Below are 20,522 nucleotides of genomic sequence, written 5' to 3'. Positions count from 1 at the left end.
AACCATCTCCGGCCTCGAACAATGGAAGACAATTTACATTAAGAGAAAAGGACACCTCTTCTAACAGATCGGGATACAAAAGGCCGACTTCTCCTTCCAGAACGAATAGTAGATCTACTAGTAAACCTGACAACGGAAGAGTGAGACCACCAAGATTACGAAATGGATCTTCCAAACCAACAGAATCTTCAACGAATTCTCGAAGAGTATCACCGTCTCGCTCAAGATCATCAAACGGAAGAAATGGAAATAGAAGAGTTCCTACAAGAAGTAGAGGAACCTTTGAAGATATTCGGGAAGCGCCTACCGTATATCCAAATTTCGACGGCACTATAACTGTAACACATTATGTACCAACGGAAGTAACAATTCCTGTAGTGAACAATGGCGTCACAGAACATCGAACTATTATAACGCAGCAACCAAGCACTGAAGTCCTCGGACCTTCTCAATATAGCACGGTAACAGCTGGAGATGGAAAGCCCCTTGTAGTGATCGTTAGCGAAGTGACGGGTACCAATAATCAAGGCCAGGCCGAGATTACACGATTCTTGCTGCACGAGACACCCACTACTCGTATTTCGCATACCCTCGCAAGCCTCGGTGGCCGTCGCGTCTCTCAATCGGTTATTATACCCACGACGGTGTTCTCCGTGGAGAACATAGTTTCTACGATACAACCTTCCTTGCCCGGTAACGCTCCTCTCGCCAATATTCTTCTCTCACAATTACTTCTGGGTCAATTAGGTCAACCGAATTCTTTGTTATCCCAAACCACACCCACCACGCAGTACAACACACGCACCACCTCCTACGTCACAACAATAACGAAACATCGAAGCACTATCATTCCCCTCACCTTCCGCGGCAAGGAGATTCTAACGACTCTGATCGACTCCTCAACCAATGTCGTTACTGCAACGGAATTCATAACAGACACCGTTGTGGTGACTCCAACGGCCGCGATACCGGCGGCCAACATAAATTCTCTCTTGTTGTTACTCCAACAACCGCAGACGCAACCGCAGAATCCCAATCCATTATTGGATCCTCTGTTCGCGGCTGCTCCATTCACACAGAGTAACACCTTACCGGGAGAAGTCGAGAGAAGACATCAGCCGGCCGATTCCGATTATAAACACGATAGCTACGAGTATTATGAGGACGACGCGGAAGAATATCAAAAGTCATCCAGACCACGCGGACGCGGTAAATTGAATGATAAGAAAAAAGAATCCAAGGCTTCTGCAAAAGCTGAATCTAGCGTGGTGACGCTCTACGTTTCCGGCCGCAGACCCGGAGAATTCAGCACTGTTTTGAGTACTGTGAAAGTCGGCGATTCTGTCACTGCGTCCAGAAGACGAAGAGACGCTTCGGAAAGAGCCATCGAAGTCCGACCTTCCATACCACCGTCATTGCACGCTGGACCGGTGGCCGTTGCCATTTTGGCGGGAAGCGAAGATCCTATCGACCACGCACCAACACAAAGTCTCGAGAGCGTAGTGGGTGACGTCGGACGGCATATTTCCACGTCCATCTATACCTAATCTTATTCCCCTCTGTGTTATACAAAAATCCTTTCCCGCTCCTCATCCTCCTATCTCTCTTTTGCCCTTATATTATATGTCTATTATTTTATTGAAACCCACTTAGAATCGCCCTGGAGGCTAACCGGTTTTTCTGAATTTCTTTCATCCGGAGAGCGTCGGTTCAGCTTCTTCGAGCACGTCATAGTGGGAAAAAAACCGAGCAACGTTAATAAAAATCGAAGTTGCTGTGTATGTAATATAGAAAATCCCGAGACTGCCGGGATCCTTTTCCTTAAAGTTGCGTAAAGGAAAGGTCATGGGTAATTGACTTCGGTGAAACAAGAGTCATTCGTGAGAATGGCCGTCCCGTATTCAGTTCACTCTCTCCCAACCTCTCTTAAACTTCTTCTCTTTCCTTCTTAAAAATATCCTCTTTGAGCGTCGTCCCTCATTTCCTTTTACTAACATAACCTCGGTCTGCCGCCGCACGCGCGCCCACACGACAAAACTGGACATGATACTCTTCTGTCTCGCCAACAACATTACAACAAACAAACAAGTCGTGCAAGCGCCCGATAACGTTATTAAAACGCAAAATATATATGGTGAAATTCAATCGGATGAGCACACAAAAACCGAACACGAGGCAGTTATTTAAATCCATCAAATCAATGCATCACAAAAGCAACACCCGAGAACGGCTTTATCGTTGCACTCTGCTTGATCATATAGATTTTTATTAAATCGCGGAGTGAACTTAAATACAAGGCGAAATGTGATTCGAACAATCGAATGGAACAGTCGCCTTTGCAGGTAATCTCTACGCTGAATCGGTGCAATATGGAAGGAATATTGATCGCAGGAGAGAAGATATTGATGATACATGGTCCAACGAGGATTATATAAACAATGGAAGGATCGACGATGATGACGAAGCTTTTGAAGAAACACCACGGAAACGTGTTAGAATTCGAGTACCCGTGGTGCGTAGCAGAACTGCTAGACAACATAAGTTTACGGTCGTCAGGCGCAGACCCTTGACACCTCGCACCAAAGATATCGCGTACACTACGTCTACCACTATGCATACACCACGAAGAATCGTAGTGACACGTGTCAGAACTATTGGATCGGGAAACTCGATTAATCCGATTGATATTCCGGCAGACTATGGAAGTTATCAACCTACTGGTTTTGGAAGACACAAAGTAACTATAACTAGACGTAGAAAACTCCAATCTACGCCGACATCGACTCAAAATAAAGTTAGAGTAACCAGGAGAAAATTGGTCGCTGTGCGTCCGATATTTCCAACATCGACTCTTGCCATTATCACTACTGGATTCTTCACCGCGCCTTCTTCCGAATACGATGAATATTCAGACGAAGAAGATGAGAAAGAGTACGAGAGTGAAATTATTAGAGAAAAAGATCATTCTGTTATTACACCTAGTCTCGAAGAGACACCGAATCTTATTGATAACAAACCAGATGAGGAAGCTAGTCTTGTATCGTCGGATGGCAGCTATGCTATATCCGAAGAAAGCACAATAAACATGCCAGTGATTATTACCGACAATTTCTTTTTCCCTCCATCTAATGACGAGGAAGATGAAGAATACGAAGATGATGACACAACTACCACGACTGAAAATGCAAACGAAGTCACGAGTTTAATGAAAGACGAGCATCCCACAATTTCTCCTAAAGATGAAGATAATATTGTACCTAATAAGAGTGATGTTGAGATGCAACCAGACAATATTACTGTAACGACAACATCAATCAATCAAACATCAATAGAACTGTCGGAAGAGCAAACAATAAAAGCACCTGAAGGATCTGATAATACGTCGATAAATATAACGGAATCAATCGTTTTGGAAGACATTAATAATACAGAGTTATCAACAAAAACCGTTATATTAAATGAATATGTACCGACCACTGAACTTATTGTTAATAAAGATGGTGATGATAAATTTGCAACAAAAGAACAAATTACTACCATTGCCACCCTTGAAGAGCAAACTACTTTCATGGAGGACATTACTACATTAAACGTACCCGATGAATCTACAACCATTCCCGATAAAGAAAACATCACGACGGAAGAAATTACATCAGTTACTGAGACGACAATGAGTGGTAAAGAAAGTAAAGAAAACATCACGACGGAAGAAATTACATCAGTTACTGAGACGACAACGAGTGGTAAAGAAAATAAAGAAAACATCACGACGGAAGAAATTACATCAGTTACTGAGACGACAACGAGTGGTAAAGGGCAAGAATCAACCGAAGCTGCTGAAGATACTACAGAACGCAGCGTGATGCCAGAAACGATCAGCGAGGACTCAAAAGAAATTCCAACAGTACGACCTCTCCAACCGGATGTTATAACTGACTCTAATTCGACCCAGATTTCTCTAATCGGAACGGTCCTTCCATCTGATACTATCGTAATCGCACCGAGCTTCGAGAGCGTTATACCGTTTGAGACTACAAAGTCATCGATACGCGACACTGATACGTCCAATTACCTTGGTGATTCGTACATACCCAGCGTGATACCTCTCAGCGCAAATTACACCCGCGAGACAGTCCCCGCGACGAAAGTCACGAGCGAGATTACGCCGGAGGAGATCGAGGCTGGTTTAGCGGATGATCTTTACCTGTCATTATCTCGCCTCGATTTCCCCGAGATCTTACCGTCGAAATCAGCCACGATTAATCTAGAGACTAAATCCATGCCGGATCTCGCGTTGGAGCCTAGTACGAGCGTTTATTATACAGAGACGGTAGTGACGTCGACGCGACTAAGGACGTACACGTACGTGGTGACGCAACTTAACGGACTGGAAACCAAAGTGACATCGTCGACGACCGTACGACCGAGAGTGACGACACTTACGTTGACGGTGCCTGTCACGGTGACTGTCACTCCTACCGTGGAGTCGTCAGCCGACTTCGTATCATCTGTGTATAATCCAGTACCCGTTGTCGGTGAGTAGTACCTTTTACCCATCTGAGACCTCTCTCTCTCACGACGATCGCACAAGTGCATAAAAACGTTGAAATAAACCGATATATGAAATATAAATAATATTTTAACGAGATAATATTGATGCGTAAACTTGTTAAAAAACGAGATGGCGAAACAGGCCATTTCAACGTTGAGTGCACACGGTGATCGCCGTATGTAATATAATCCTTAGACTAAACTTTTTTTTCGCTATAGACTTCCTGATTACGCGAATTCTGTTAAACTTGTACGAAACGGACTGTTGGACTGTGTAAATGCTCTGTTAAATATTGTGTCAATTGGCTTTTGGTATTCTAAATTTTTTCCTGTACATTACAGCCCTGTATGAAATGTAAATACTGTATATGGACAAAACGACGCTGTATATACCTGAATTTGCGTTTTTTAAAATGTACGATACATATAAATATTAATCCCCCCTATATTAATTACAATTAATTTAACTTTATCAGTTGTATCTTTTTCTGTAAAAATTTGTCGTATATTCGATTGTAATCCGAATATACGATTCTTTTTAATCTTTGTACATTAATACAGATATTATTTGATCGTTGATTTAAATCACAATAGGTAAGCCTACAATCTTCCGACAGTAGTTTTCACATCGCTACAATATTTTTTTTCAATATCTTCGAATAAATAGTAATTAAATTGATATTGTAAAGTAATTTCTTTTACATATATACAATACATTATTTATGACATCGTAACGATAGGAGAGTACGAGGCGAAGGATGAGGAAGAAGGGCGCAGATTTAATTTAGAGACCCGTGTAATGTCAAACGGCGTAGAAGTCATTGTCGCTGGACCAACTCCGGCTCTACGATGGGAAAACTCAAATCCTCAACCTACCCTCACCTTGTCAGAAGCGGTGGTCATGCTCCTGCCGCAGGATAAACCGAACGAGTTTGTCACGAAGACTTGCACAACAACTTTCACGTACCTCAGCACAATCACCAAGGATGGAACGACTACCGTTTCAACGGAGCAGCAGGTGCTTACGCAAACGTATTCGTGTATATATATATATATATATATATATATATATATATTAGGTGTTGGAATTAATTCGTAGCGTTTTTTAATGAAAGAATGTTATTTATTTCACATGAGCATTAAAAAATACATTAATGAAAGTACTTCCCATCACTTGTAAAACGCTACGAATTAATTCCAACACCTAATATATATATTGTATATAAATATACTTATACATAATATATTTATATACAATATTATATATATATATGTGTATATTTCTTCAAATAAAAAGTTTCTCTATTCCCTCTTACAATTTATAAACAACTTTAAACCATATGGAATATTTCATTTTGTGTAAGAAATAAATTACTTTACAAAGATATGTGAAGAAGACAGATAGGATTGCAACGATAGTGTTGAATTTATTTTTTGTCAATTATAAAATGGTATTAATAGTCTATAATTTTAATGTAATTTTTTTAAAAAGATCTGACAATCATAAGTCTCTCTCTCTCTCTCTCTCTCTCTCTCTCTCTCTCTCTCTCTCTCTCTCTCTCTCTCTCTCTCTCAAGGAAAATTATTACAAAAAAGTTTGATTACGATATTAACTCTCTCTTTGATATTAAATTAAATCTCTCTTTGAGTTTTAATCATTTTTTCATATATTTTTTTTCATATCATTAAATAACAAATTTCACATAATTGATAATCAATTTTTGAAACGACTTACAAAAATTCTCATTGGTATAATAATTTTATTATTTCTTCTAGGTGGTAGCGAATACAGCAACAGAGGAACGACATAGAAAACCTGGTTCCGAAACAGCAGCCGTGACTTTAGATGCATCCCCGACTTTACGCACCGAAGTATTTAAAACAACGTATACATATTTGACTTTAAACACAGATCATCCGGATGTGAATGATGCCTTAGAAAGTAGCACGAGAGTCATAACGAACACGGTTACCGCGCCGCAACATTACCTAGACATGATTCTCGAGCCATCAGAAGTTCCGCGACCGGAAACCAATACATATCTCAGTACCACAGTGTTGGAAAAAACGTTTATGGAAGAAGGTCGAACGAAAATAGAGACGATCAGCGACACGATTACTCAGGTTAGCTTATTTTCTTATCGCAAATTTCTATATTGGTATTTATTATGGCATTATATTTTTTTTTTGATTTTTAGCTAATAGTAACAGAATCAGCACCTCCGCCGCGACCAACCAGTGTCACAACTACTCTGACTGCTTTAGATAACACCGACAGTAGCGTAACCGATATGACTAAAACATATTACATTACATACACATATTTCAACACATTTTTGGAAAAAGGTAGCACGATAGTTCGCACAAACGTAGCCACATCGACTGACGTGGTATTGGAGAAAGTGCCAGTGCGAAAAACAACCATGAAAACCACTCCGGTTAGTCCTACGCCGGAGCCTATACAGATCTTCGCCACTAAAACATATCTTACCACATTTACTTATTTCACAACGTTATTACAGGTAAATATGGTACTTTGTATTTACGTCTTATATACACTGTTAAATACCAAAAGAGCAATGGTAACCTCTCTTGAATTAAATAATATTAAAATTTTATAATCTAAATAATATTTTGTTATTTTTAATTTCCATGAATGCCAAAATGTAAATCAATTCCTCTCTGTAGTTAGTTTCAAAATAAATACGTCCATATTAACATATGAATTTAGTAAATAATAAACTAAATAATAAACTAAATTTGAATCAAATTTAATATATTTTATTGAGTTCAATTGTTTAACTGTATTGTTTTAATTAAATTAACGACGATATTGAGTAGGAGCAGTAGTGACTTATAAAAATGATTAAAATAATTCAAGCTGAATTTAATTTGAGATGTTATGAATTTTACATTTAAAATCTTTCTCCTATCATAAACAGGCTGGTCCAGATGGTGAAACATCAACAACTGTGACGTCTCGTTCACATATCGTTGAAAACGTCGTAACAGAATCAATAGCTCCGAGTTTATTAGACGCCGGTTATATGAACGCCTTATTGACGACCGCGCATCATTCTGATCCGGTGAAAAACGTCGTCACGGGTTCGACCATTATCTTCTTCGATGATGAAGATCAGATCGAGCCAACTGCGACCTCAGATCTCCCACAATCAACCTCTATTACAGAAATAAAAAAACACGAGAAAAGTCCCACGAACAACTTAACAACTACAATGTCAACGGAAACGTCGGAGGACATTAACTTTGATATAAAGCCAGTAGATTCAATTGATAAACAGGTATATTTCATTTACAAACTTTTTCTAAATTACGAGAAAAAATGTTTTCCACAATAATATTTATCATTTTGGAACATATTAAATTATGCGAATATTTTATATATAAATAAGATTTGCAACTTTTGTACAGGATAATAATGGTACTACAATATTAAGCGATGTATCACAAAATAAAAGGCCGAATTCTCAATCCGGAGACGATGGTTCAGTTAGCAAACCTCTTCTTAGTCTGGGTTCTTTAGGAATAAATAGTTTATCCGCTCTGGGACCAGTAATCACAGCAATGGCCGGATTATTGCAAGGAAAAACTGCAGCTACTCGTAGAAACGACAGCGTATCTCTCGCAGAGATTCAAGAAGTCACAACACAACGATCGCCTATCTACATACCTGTCGCAGAATTTGCTGACGGTGATATAGAAACTGCTGAAAGCCAACATATTGGTAATGATTTTTCTTTTTTTATCAAAAACTAACAATAATTATTTATTATGTTTTATTTAGCACGTTTCAAATATGAAATGATTGTCTTTTCTAGCTGTTCATCTGGCGAATCTTAATCATAATTACATTGCCGAGACGCGCCACAAGGTTACCAGTAGTCTTGCCGACGGTATACCGATATCCCCGGGTGAAATAATTACCGCAAATAGTGATGTTATCATAGGAAAACCGGGCAAAATGGCGCCGAGACCGCCGCAGACGCTTCTGAAGGATGAAGAGCACATTGGCATGAAACCGCCACCATTACCGGTACCGAATATTCCAGTGCATCCTGTATTAGAGGTGCTAGAAAACAACGACGATGTACAAACTCAACAAACCGCGCAAGATCCACAAATACAAATTTTACCGGCACATCAGATTTACGAGGAACATCTGAAAGTACCGGTTTCCATTCCTCTCGATGCAAATCATCCAACGGCTCCTAAACAATCTCAAAAGTTGCTTTCCGTTCAATCACCGCCTAAGAGAATCGCATCAAAACAGGATATCCTGGAGAATGATCCCTTACTTAAACCACCTAACAGACCAAACGTAGAACAGTATGCGAATCCTAATGTGAACCCTAAAATTCCAGAGTGGAATCCGGAAAAATATAGAAGACCATGGAGCGCTAAAGATCCCTTAACACCACCGGCAAGACATGATGAAGTACGTTTTATTTGTATTATATACATTTGCATTATATATATTTATTTATGCAGTGTGTGTGTATGTGTGTACATAACATATAATAATTTCAAGATTCATCCGGACAAACCGATCGAAAAACCACATCCGACTTCAGTTATGTTATCTTCGGAAGAACAGAAACGACCGCCATGGGCACAAAAAGATCCTTTATTGCCGGATAGTTCTATTATTGTACAGAGCTCAGAGTCAAAACCTATTTCTACCAAACCGATAGTCCATCAGATCCCACATGTTATTGATAGATCAACGGGGCAACCTTTATTAGTCAATATCCAACCCAGTCAAGTAGCTAATGTCGTAATTCCTCAAGGTGGCACACAAGCTCTGATTTTTGGAGATACTAATGAACCTCATATAAGTGGCCAATATTTTGACGATCCATCTCCTTACCCAGAACCTGAAGTTGGACCAAGTTTCATTGGTATTCAAAAGGTATGTGTATCAATTTTATTAGTGTCATCGCGTAAAGCAACATTTCTTATACTAGTATATATGTTTAGGTTGAAGAATTACCTCAATATTCAAGTGAGAAAAATCCAACTCATTACATGGTTCCACCATCACCATCTACCAACTTTAAGGTTTCTTCACCAAAACCAGGTTTTTCCAGTCGTCCGCATATTTTGTTGCCACCTGTACGCGAGAGACCGCTAGAAACGCCAGAGGTGTCTGTACTAAGACCCGATAAAAGACCATCGGAGATTCATCTGATCAAACGACCTGATGGATCTGGAGGTTCCGGTCAAGGTCACGTTCATACAGAAATTCTTGTACATCACAAGCCGGAGACAATAAACGTTCGACCGCAACCTGCTAGTCATCCATCTGTCCATTCTCACGTACATTCAGTTCACCAACCGCCAGTGCGTGGTCATTTTTCAAATGGTCAAACTCCGATGGAACAAGCTCCGCCGAGGCGTGTGGAAGTCACGCCGACTGAAGTTCCACATCGATATATATTCCTTGGAAAACCAGATTCTGGAAACGAGATAACCTTAGGCACCAATTGGAAATCCGACAAGAAACCGATTAGATTTGCTCTAAATAATCGACCGAGACCACGACCAAGACCGACGACCAATCGACCCTTAGATAGACACGTTTTCATGGAACGACCTACTGGATATCCGCCGATTAGGAAACCAACGTATTCAGGACTACAGAGACCTCCAATAAAGACGCACAACACCTTTATGTTATCACATCGTCCACCAATGAATCCTCAACTTCATCAGGAACCAACTCGAATAACCCCTAATATATTCACTCTTCAAATTGACAATCAAAATAGACCGCATATTTATCCGGATAAGACAAACATAGGTAACGTTATGCCGCCAACTGATAATAAGCAGAACGATAACGTACCCACTGGTGCAATAGAATACCACAATCCTTTACATCCAAATCCGATATCGAAAGAAAACAAGCATTCTCAAGTATCAGCTATGAATACGCAGAATGTATTGTCAGATCATCTTGAAAAATGGCAGACTAATACACATACAGAGCAGATACAATTGGATTCTGATATCGGTGCCTCGGAGTATATTAATTATCAGAATCAGTATTATGGAAAAGGAAATAGAAGTCAAGAAATCAACGGTCAGAATAAAAAAGACACAACGAATTCTCAAAGCATCAACCAAACTCTGACATCACAAACTTTATATGGACCAGTTATTTCCATCAATACGGTTGTAGGCAAACCGCTAGAAGTCGAGCAAGAACAGGACGTAATTTATGAACATGAAACGGATGGGAAACCACTTTTGCAAGGACCTCATGGTACCGATCTCTACAATACGAGGCCTTACGAATTGCCCGTAGTACAAGGCAAACCTTTCGGTGTTTATAATGGTCACGTCGATCCGACTACTTCTTACGGATACAAAGAAGACTATAAATCCGATTACGAAATAGTTCATGGTATACCCGCTCCTCATAATGAAGATACAAGACCAGTTATGACTAAAACGCAAAACGGACAAGTCACGACACTAAACTCACTCGAACGCGACGATACCATCGATCTTAAGCCACCGGCGATTATACCTCAATTCGGCGTTGAGGTAGATAGACCTGGAAGGCCGTTCTCTAGACCAATTAGGCCTGATTCTAGACCTAGTTTAACTCGAAATAAACCAGAAATATTAACGAAACCACCAATTAAATTAGAAGTTAGACCCGATTACTCTATAAGACGTCCGGAGAACGTCAAACCGAATGCGGAAATTTTTGTCAATCAAACATTGAATCATAGAATAAAAATAAATCATAATCTTCAGAATTGGGACGCGGATGTAGCAATCTCCGATATTGTGAAGTCTCAACAGAAAACAGTTGAAAATAAAAATAGCACTACATCTCGTCCGATTATAATCGGCAATAAACGTCCGAATATCGTTCGACCAGAGCATGGAACGTTCACGAGAGTGCATCCGGAATATCCTCATATTCTGACAAAACCGAAACCCCAAGTGCCAGAACCAGTAATTATTTCGAGCGGTACTGCGGGACTGGAAACGCATGGTCGTCCGAATGTTAAGTTCTCCATGTCGGTCGAGGCTATGGGCGAAGAAGTAGACAGTAAGACGCAAACTGAGCGACCGCCCAGCATGCTAGTTACGAAACATAATTTATCACAAAATAAAAAGAACGATGAAACTTTGGAAACTGCTTACCAGACGAACTTTGCTTCCTCGGATTCTCAAAGTGAACAGGACAAAATCAAAGATGTTCCTTCTAGAAATATGATGCCACCACCTCTAAACGGGGGGATCGGATTAAATCAATCAAAGAAAAAAGAGCAAGAAGGACTTAAACCACCGCCACCGCCGTCAAGCGACGTGCTCGGGTTGTCACCACCACCGGTAGACATCACTACCACTCATATACCAATAGACGATAGATTCGCCTTAATGACGACCGACGAATCAGGTTTGAAGCCTCCAAAATATGTACCTTTAAAAGACTCGACAACGATTGCACCACCTAACACAAATATGGTTCCACCCAGCCCAAGACCGTCACTTACAAGACCTTTTCTCGTAGAATTACTGTCGCAGGTAAAACCTTCAAAATATTTGATTTGCAATTCGTTCGTTGGTGAAAATTTTTCTCAGAATTTTTCATATAATTTTTCAAAATTTATGTAAATTTCAGAATTTCTGATTAATTTTATAATTTTTTAGAAAATTTTTCAGAATTTTTAATATAAATTAAAATATTTCAGAAGTGTCGAGAAAGTCTACAGCTTTTCTAGAATTCTTCATATATGTGGTTTCTGAAATAATTCTAATTTTTAAGAAATAGTTCTAATTTTTAAAATTTTTCATTAGATTTAAATTTCAATAAATTTAATGTTTAAAATATTTTTTCAAAAATTATAGAAAGAAAAATTTTAGAATATTTCAGAATTTATGTATTATATATGAAAAATTCCAAGAAAAGATATAGACTTTCTCAATATTTCTGAAAAATATCTCAAAATTTATATAAAAAACTCTGAGAAAAATTTTTAAAAAACAGTCGCATAATCTAATGATATATATTTGTTATACTTTAGGACATGGTGCCACCGCCACCAGTATTAACAACTACAAGACCGCTTGAGATCGCTACTATAAGACCAGCTGTCGCAGTTTCCGGTTCTATACAGATAGCCACTGCCGTCGCGACGTCTCATATCCCAGTAATCCAGGATATTGAATCGAAAATCCCAATTATTCATGGTACTGTTGATCTACCAGTCGTAGTTGACGTTGCCGATATCCTCAGACCTATAGAAACGCGAATGAGTGAGCATGTCAGCATTTACACCGTGCAACCGTTTGATACAAGACATGTGTCTAGGTACGTAAATTATTTAATAAAATCTTTGTTAAAACAAATTATAATAATTAAATTGTTGCATTTTTAGAATCTCCATTCAATCGACATCGACGTTGACGACAAATATAGTAATACCGACAAAACTGCGACTACCTCAAATAGATCATATTCAGCCGAGTAAATCGTCGACAATTCACCGTGATGTCAATCCGACGAGATCATATGTTTTGGACATTCCACCAAATCCTGTTAAGCGACCCGAGCATCCAGTATTCTTAGAATCTAGCCGCGAAAGCATCCCGTCGACAAGATTGGAACCTACCGAATCTTTAACATTCATCATAGAAACGGAAAAGAAACAGCATTCGACGATATCGAATATCAAAACACAAAAACCACAAATAATCGAATACAGCATCGTGAATAAAACGGCGAATAAAGAGTCATCCATAATAGTGACTAGAGTCGACAGTTCGATCAGTAAAGTAACCAATACATTGATACCAACACCGGGCAATAAGACACGTCCCGAAGTAAGTAACTCGGATACACAGTTTACGAAGAATATTGTAAAGGCGACTAGTACCATCGCCAAGAATCAATCCAATGCTACTATTCACACGAAACCAAAAGAGGTACGAGCATCTTGACATAAATTTAAATAATTGTTTATTTCTTGAATAATCGCATTGATTATATTAGTGATATATAATCGTACTAATTGCATATTAATGATTAGGTGACAAAATTCAAAACTTCAACGGTGACAAGAACTAAAACATCGGTGTTGGGTTCGCCGCCAACAACGAGGACACTTTTACTTACGCATACGATGACTACGACGACTGTCGAGACTGTGACGGAAACACTGCTGCGTTCGACAAGCGTAGTATCTACGGTAACTTCGACAATCTTACAACCGATTGTTACCAGGATACCTTCGACGTACGACAACATAGCGGATAATGATTCTATATTTGTCGTGATGAGTGATCAGAAACCACCTGTGCCTGGAGGAGAAGAGGTATTGATTTATGAAACACTATTCGTCACAATAAACAAAAGCTTTTCATAGCGTGTTTTACTTAAGAAATTAGTTTTTTTTTTCTGAAGTCGATATTTTCTTATCAAATAATTACCAAAAATTATTAAATATAAATAACTAAGAAATAATTTTTACTTAGACGGGTATATTTTGCTTGAATTTTAGGTGGAGGCTGAATACGGGGAGGAAGTTTCTCGTGATGAGCAAGATCTAATGGGTAATGAAATCCATAAAGTATTGACAGGTGGAATACTTGGTGCGCCGATAATACCTCTTACACCAACTGCGAATCAATGCATACCGGAGTGTAAATCATCCAAATCTGAAATATGTGCCGAAGTAGGAACCGAGATGAGGTGCGTCTGTCGACCAGGGTTTGCAAGAATGTTCCCGGATCGTCCTTGCAAACGTAAGTCTCACAGATAAATCCGTATGCATTTTTTATTGATATACTTTGCTTGCGAATATACTTATTGCTCGATTTAATACGTTTAAGTTAACGTGTTTTAATTTTTAGCGACCTACACATACACGCTGCGCGTTGGTTTGGATCGTATCGGCCATGAATTCATAGCGTATGATACTGCCTTAAATGATTCTACATCGGCAACTTACAAACGTTTGATAGTTCCGACGAAGGAAGCTTTAGATAGAACTTTAATGCAGAGTGACTTGAGAGATGTGTACAGAGGCCTTAAAATTGCTGGATTCATTCCGGATCCTACAAAAGTCGAGTTTCACGTGCAACTAAGCGATAATGCTAATGAAACCAGATTAAAAGAAGTCCTTCGGAAATACTTAGTTGGCAGCAATTACAGTTTAGGTGGCACAGAGGTCTATGCTTCAAAGAATCTTGATTCGGTAAGTTGAATCATGGCAATATAAATTAATAACTACAAAAGTTCAAGGCAATTGTTATAATTATGGATTATTGACATTTCATTCTTCAATCTAATTCAGATCGAGGCGACCGATTTTGATGAATGCGCTTCTAAGGAAGGCGGTCCGCATCATGATTGTTCACCCCACGCAGCATGTTTCAATTTACGAGGATCCTATCAATGTTCTTGTAGAGAAGGCTGGGCTGATTTATCAGAAAATCCAACGTATCCCGGAAGGATATGCTCGCAAGCGCCATTGGGATGCGCGGGCTGCAATAACAAAGGTCATTGCGTTACCAATTCTCTCGGTCAAGAAGTATGCGAGTGCTTCCCTTGGCACAGCGGTCAACGATGTCAAGTTAATCTCAAAGGTGAAAAAAATATCTCTTATGAAGTATAATGATTTTGCAATTAAATCAGAGAACCAAATCAATATCATATAAAACGGAACTCTTAAACAATTATATTTCCATATATTTGCAGTTTTATTGATAGCTCTAGTGACGACCGGCGCGATCTTGCTGGGTCTCCTAGCAATCTGTGTGGGAATGACGTGCTTCCGTCGCCCAGGACGGAAGACCGGCGACAGACGAGCCATGATCCCTGGAACAGGTGGTGATACCAGCAGCGAGGGTAGCGTCACTGACTTAGCGATACCGCATCACGTACCGCATGTTTTGCCACCGCCGCCGCAAATGATAGCTCCCTTGCCGCCGAACAAACGACCAGTTCGTAAGATCAGCGCGAAACCTCGTCATCCTCCCAGAAAAGCTACTATGGTGTCTGCAACCGGTACGTTTTACTATTGCCACTTCTTATTTATTATATTTCAAACAACCTCTTTCATATTCAAGATTTTTATATTATAATATTTGTATAAAATACAAATATTAATAATAATATTTGTAAATAGTAATATTTGTAACGTATAACATATAACGTTTGTGTAATGTTGACACAAATATAACACGTTAAAATCGTGTTATATCTATAAATTCAATCAATTTAATTTAATAAATTTAATTTAATAAATTTAATTATTCTGTAGCGATATCAGTCAACGACGATCAACGTGATCGTTCATTGACAGTTATGATTCCACGCGCGAAATATCGATCGGCACCGCAATCACCACAAAATTACAATAAGACCGTTATGAGTACATTTGCTGCCGAGGAACATAAACTTATAAATTATCTCGACAATGGTACGAGCTCTCCCGCCAATAGAAAACAAAGTATATCTAGCGCGAAAGACTGTAAGGAAACTGATTTGCAAGGCACAAGAAACCCGATGACACCCACGGGTGCTCTTGTGAGTGCTGGTTTTCAGGTACGGTTCTGTTTTTATCTCAACCTAAATTTAGAAGGTATACAAAAAGTAGAATTTTAATTATTGACAGGTATCGGCAACGGTGACCCGTAATATGGATGCTGAATCTACCTTGGCACGTTCATGCGGTGAAACCACTGTGGAACCAGCGACGAAGGTACTAAGAAGCGGAGATCTTCAAGTTGATCTCGATTCGACTCTAGCTCGTTCGTGCGGCGAGACAACCATCCAAGCTCCCACGAAGCTTCTTAGATTGGATCTAGGCGAGGCTGGTTCTACTTTAGCGAGATCGTGCGGTGAAACAACGATCCAACCGCCGACAAAAGTCGCCGCCGCCCGAAGAAACAGCAAAGACACTAGAGACAATAGGGACACCAGAGACAGCGCCAGTGAGGGTCACACCATGGCTGAGCGTGATTTAGGAAGTACACTGAGACTTCCGGCGCAACATCCGCCATTGTACAGTCCGGATAGGGTAAGATAGTGTGTCTTACGGATTTATATCCAAATTTTTTTTATGTATCACTAATATTTAATATCCTACTGAAATTACCATTTTGGTTTTATTAACTATTGATACTTTTCACAGACTAGCGATCGGGAATCTAATTTCGATTCGCTATAGACGCTCAAACGAGAACGAGTCACGACGTATGGGAAGATTGATTGCGAATGAAGCCGCTGGACGGTATTCTCCGTAGATTTATGAATCATTGTATGTCGAAATAATTGAAATTTGCTGCTATCAAAACAGGCGAAGCAACATATTTCATTTTATGATATTGATTTATTTATTTATCGCGATTGTTATATTGTTTCTTTTCTATTTCTGTTATGGTAAATTTATTTGTTATATGTTTATTAATGATTTTATAGAGCTTGATATTCATAAAAATTGATGACATTTTCTCATAGGAAGAATTCTTCTAAATTTAATATTTGATGGGCGAATACTTTACAAATTAAAATTCTGCGCGTAATTTCGCCTCAAGACGAAAGATAAGCGCGCGTGACTCACAATCAACCCCGTGCCAAAATACAACCAATGAAATAGGAAAGACTTCGAAGAAGCTTCTTTGTTGCCTTCCTTATTATTTTCACGAGATCGAGGAACTCGTCGCTGGAGCTGATCGAAATATTAGGCTACTTTATTAATTAATGAATTTTAATACAATGATTCGAATGATTAATTATTTCAAATGGAATTGTCAAGAGAATATTAAGAATATTAAAAAGTATCTTTTAACAGACCATAGAATTAGAAAAATATTACAAATGTTTATGTAGATTCAAATTTAGAATTAATATTTCGATCATCGCACAGCTTACCGTGCACATGCAAGCATGGTGCAACAGTGTCATAAATAATGGATGGCGCCAATTCGTCGTGCCGATAGCACGACGGAATAGCTCGATGCTTACATTGATCACGAAAAAAGAACATTTTTTTTATTTTTGTTGTTACTGTTTGTTTGTTTAGTCTATTCTCCGACAAGTCATGTCATGTTGCCCGGCTTCGTTGCAAGGCTATTTCGGAGCGATCGAACTTGTGCTCGAGATCGATAATAAATATCGTTTTAATATTTGCTTGAATGTAAATTTTGCTAGAATGTAAATTGTCTTATATTATAGAATATTTTTACACTACACATTTGTAGTCTTTATAATATATTTATGTCAGACAGCTACTTTCCTAACGGTAACTTCGACACAAATTTAGCACTTACAATTAGTTTACAAATATATTTGAAAAACTGCAAAAGATAATTGCATTTTAACATTTTACATTCGAGAGACACACGTCTTCCAGTTCACATTCGAGACGAAGCCGCGGCAACGTCGCTATATATCAAACTCGAGAAAGAGCAAACGAGATGCGTTAAAGTTCGCGATGTATTTACTGTTAGCTCAATAAATAGCATAAATGGAGGTAACGAAGGATAGGTGTATCACATATCGAGATCCTCTTGTAAGCCCACGCTTAATCGAAAGATTATACGAGATGGATTAAATTCTACCGGTTTAAGAAACGAAGATGACGATGCTCATATATCTTAAGTTTCTTTACTAACTTTGTCCTCCTTACATCCAAAAAATGAACCTTTCCATATACATATACATATATGCATAGATATACGTATAAATATAGATGTATTACCCTGTTGTAAATATTCTCTCCACCGGAACCTCTTCTACGTAATGCTATTGTAATTTTGTACACACTTAGCGCATGTATACTTATACGTACTTTTAATAAAAGTCAATAATATAACGGCATGTCTTAAACGTACCTGTTTGTCATACTCAAGAAATTATAATCAACTTAAGTACGTAAGCTGATCTAATTAACAATATTTTAACGAGATATATTAACCGCGTTTTATGTATTATTATATTGTAATCGCGAGGTCCATTATTGAGATTTTATCTACTGCGTGAATTATCTATTTTAACCAACTTTTTCTCCAACTTCTATCTATTTGCGTGAACTTCCAAGTTTTGTAATATATAGAATATCCTGAAAAGATTCTCTGAAATTTTATTGGAATTAACTGTTATAAATTGAAAGCAAGTTTGGAAAAGAGAAAGGTATTGTAGCACAAAGAATATAAAAAAACAGAGAACAATTGAAAATAAAGAGAAATAAAGGCGTTCAATGATAAAATACAATTAGCCGAATGCTATAAAGCAAATTAATCTATAACCATTGTGCGTAGAGAACTACCATTTATTATACGATAGGCATTCATCGATATAAGTTACTAAAACGTTTTTATATATTAAAACATTATGTAAATCCCATAGATAATATAAACTAATTATTTATTCTTATAATAAATTTTTAACGTTGTACATATAAGTTTTGATGTCTCAACCTAATCTCAGTCTACACATTCGTCGACGTCGAGAACGTTTCTACAGCTCACCGTAAACTCGTAAACGGTGTGACTTGATTAATTTCCAATCAGCGGGGTTATTGTTTCGCAAATTCGATTATGTGCGCTGAACATTTATGGAAGCAATTTCGGACGTAGCCCTTCGCAGTTCACCCGTCGTGGTATTGAGAGTCGACGGCCTGACGACTCTCACTGGGAGAAAAAGCAGCGACGTGCGCCGGTCCGCGTTTCGTGATTCGTCGCGGGCCGCGACTAAAACATGAGCCTAATCCGCAAAACAAACCGATCCTCCAGAGTCCCATTCGAGACGCGATCCTTGGTTGCGATTTCTACGTTCTCATACGCGACGAAAGGCCCGATTCGTCGAAGGGCTCCGACGAAGGGCAGGACGGCAACTGCCACAAATGACTTTATTTATACCCTCGACTCCTTATTAGGACTCCTTATTAGGACACTAGCTGGTAATCGTGAATTCACCGGGAAAATAATGCAGTTTATGTGAAACCTGTTTCCGAGCATCAGCTTTAATGGACGATAGAATATAGTTTAACTTATAGCTTATAATCGACGGAATTGTCACGCGATTGCCACTAACGATCACTTTAAGCTATGATCCATATAATCTAGAAAAGTTGCAAAAACATTGTAAAGAGATTGCGTCTCATTACGTGATTGCAATAATGTAGAAATGTTGCGCGATATTGCATTTTTGTTAGAAAAATTGAATGAGAAAAGTTGCGCGCAACTTATATTATATTCATCGCCGTGAAAAATTCATTTCTCATTAATCACCGGAAGAATTGATTCAACAAAAACTTATGAGCATGATACCTACCGCAAATGACTTTATTTATGCTACCGATCCTTATTAGGATTCTGTCAAGCATGGTCAACCGCGCGCAAAAGCAATTCAACGCTCTCTCAGTTAACTACCTGTTTTTTGCAGCCAGTATGTCAAATTTTACACATTTTATTGGAAATATTATTTATAAAGTTATACATCCATAAAATTATATACGTTCATTTAAAAAGGAGAATTTTAAAGAAATTAATTAGATATTTCAAATCGATAAATGGTAAAAGCCTTGAATTCGATATAATTTACGTTATACTTAAATGAAATATTACACTTCATCAGCATATGAATAAAATAAGGCGCTCGGAAAAGTACAAATAGCAAATGGTTATTTTAATCATAAAACAATAAAAAAATAATGACAAAAAAATTCTTTACTGCGCAACAACCTGAAATGACTTAATTTTTAGCTCAAGCACTTATTATTCATCATTCTCACAAAGTCCGTCAACCGTGAAGCCTTTGCGACACGTTGTCGTGAGATAATCGCCCTGCGTTTATGCTTAAGAATCTCTGTGATAGGTGCTGGAGTTACATGGAATGAATGGCTTTACTAAAGTATTTAAAAATCTAAAAATAATTTTGTCGAATCAAAATAATTATGTAGGACGTACAAACTGATTGCTGG

At 38.4% G+C, this 20,522-nt stretch overlaps 1 protein-coding gene and 1 long non-coding RNA gene across 7 annotated transcripts in view; one reads left to right on the top strand and one right to left on the bottom strand.

Annotated features, from left to right (window-relative positions):
* Positions 1–19,001, top strand: part of LOC105150508 (uncharacterized) — a 72,423-nt gene extending 53,422 nt beyond the window's left edge. For both annotated transcript variants that reach the window (XM_087413528.1, XM_087413527.1), the window contains 19 exons: positions 2,343–4,535; positions 5,292–5,569; positions 6,328–6,675; positions 6,750–7,073; positions 7,494–7,853; positions 7,984–8,296; positions 8,391–9,007; positions 9,101–9,481; positions 9,550–12,117; positions 12,618–12,904; positions 12,972–13,518; positions 13,623–13,907; positions 14,094–14,337; positions 14,446–14,789; positions 14,889–15,180; positions 15,293–15,601; positions 15,858–16,141; positions 16,212–16,616; positions 16,731–19,001. In XM_087413528.1, the coding sequence (XP_087269654.1) occupies positions 2,343–4,535; positions 5,292–5,569; positions 6,328–6,675; positions 6,750–7,073; positions 7,494–7,853; positions 7,984–8,296; positions 8,391–9,007; positions 9,101–9,481; positions 9,550–12,117; positions 12,618–12,904; positions 12,972–13,518; positions 13,623–13,907; positions 14,094–14,337; positions 14,446–14,789; positions 14,889–15,180; positions 15,293–15,601; positions 15,858–16,141; positions 16,212–16,616; positions 16,731–16,766 (10,415 nt within the window). In that variant the 3' untranslated portion in view covers positions 16,767–19,001. The remainder of the gene's footprint in view (positions 1–2,342; positions 4,536–5,291; positions 5,570–6,327; positions 6,676–6,749; positions 7,074–7,493; positions 7,854–7,983; positions 8,297–8,390; positions 9,008–9,100; positions 9,482–9,549; positions 12,118–12,617; positions 12,905–12,971; positions 13,519–13,622; positions 13,908–14,093; positions 14,338–14,445; positions 14,790–14,888; positions 15,181–15,292; positions 15,602–15,857; positions 16,142–16,211; positions 16,617–16,730) is intronic.
* LOC147907398 (uncharacterized) overlaps positions 1–20,522 on the bottom strand; it is a 104,783-nt gene that overhangs the window by 53,404 nt on the left and 30,857 nt on the right. The window lies entirely within an intron of this gene.

The sequence above is a fragment of the Acromyrmex echinatior genome, chromosome 14, assembly GCF_024713525.1.
Source record: "Acromyrmex echinatior isolate Ae372 chromosome 14, ASM2471352v2, whole genome shotgun sequence".
Taxonomy (NCBI): Eukaryota; Metazoa; Arthropoda; class Insecta; order Hymenoptera; family Formicidae; genus Acromyrmex; species Acromyrmex echinatior.
This window is presented reverse-complemented; position numbering and strand designations above follow the sequence as displayed.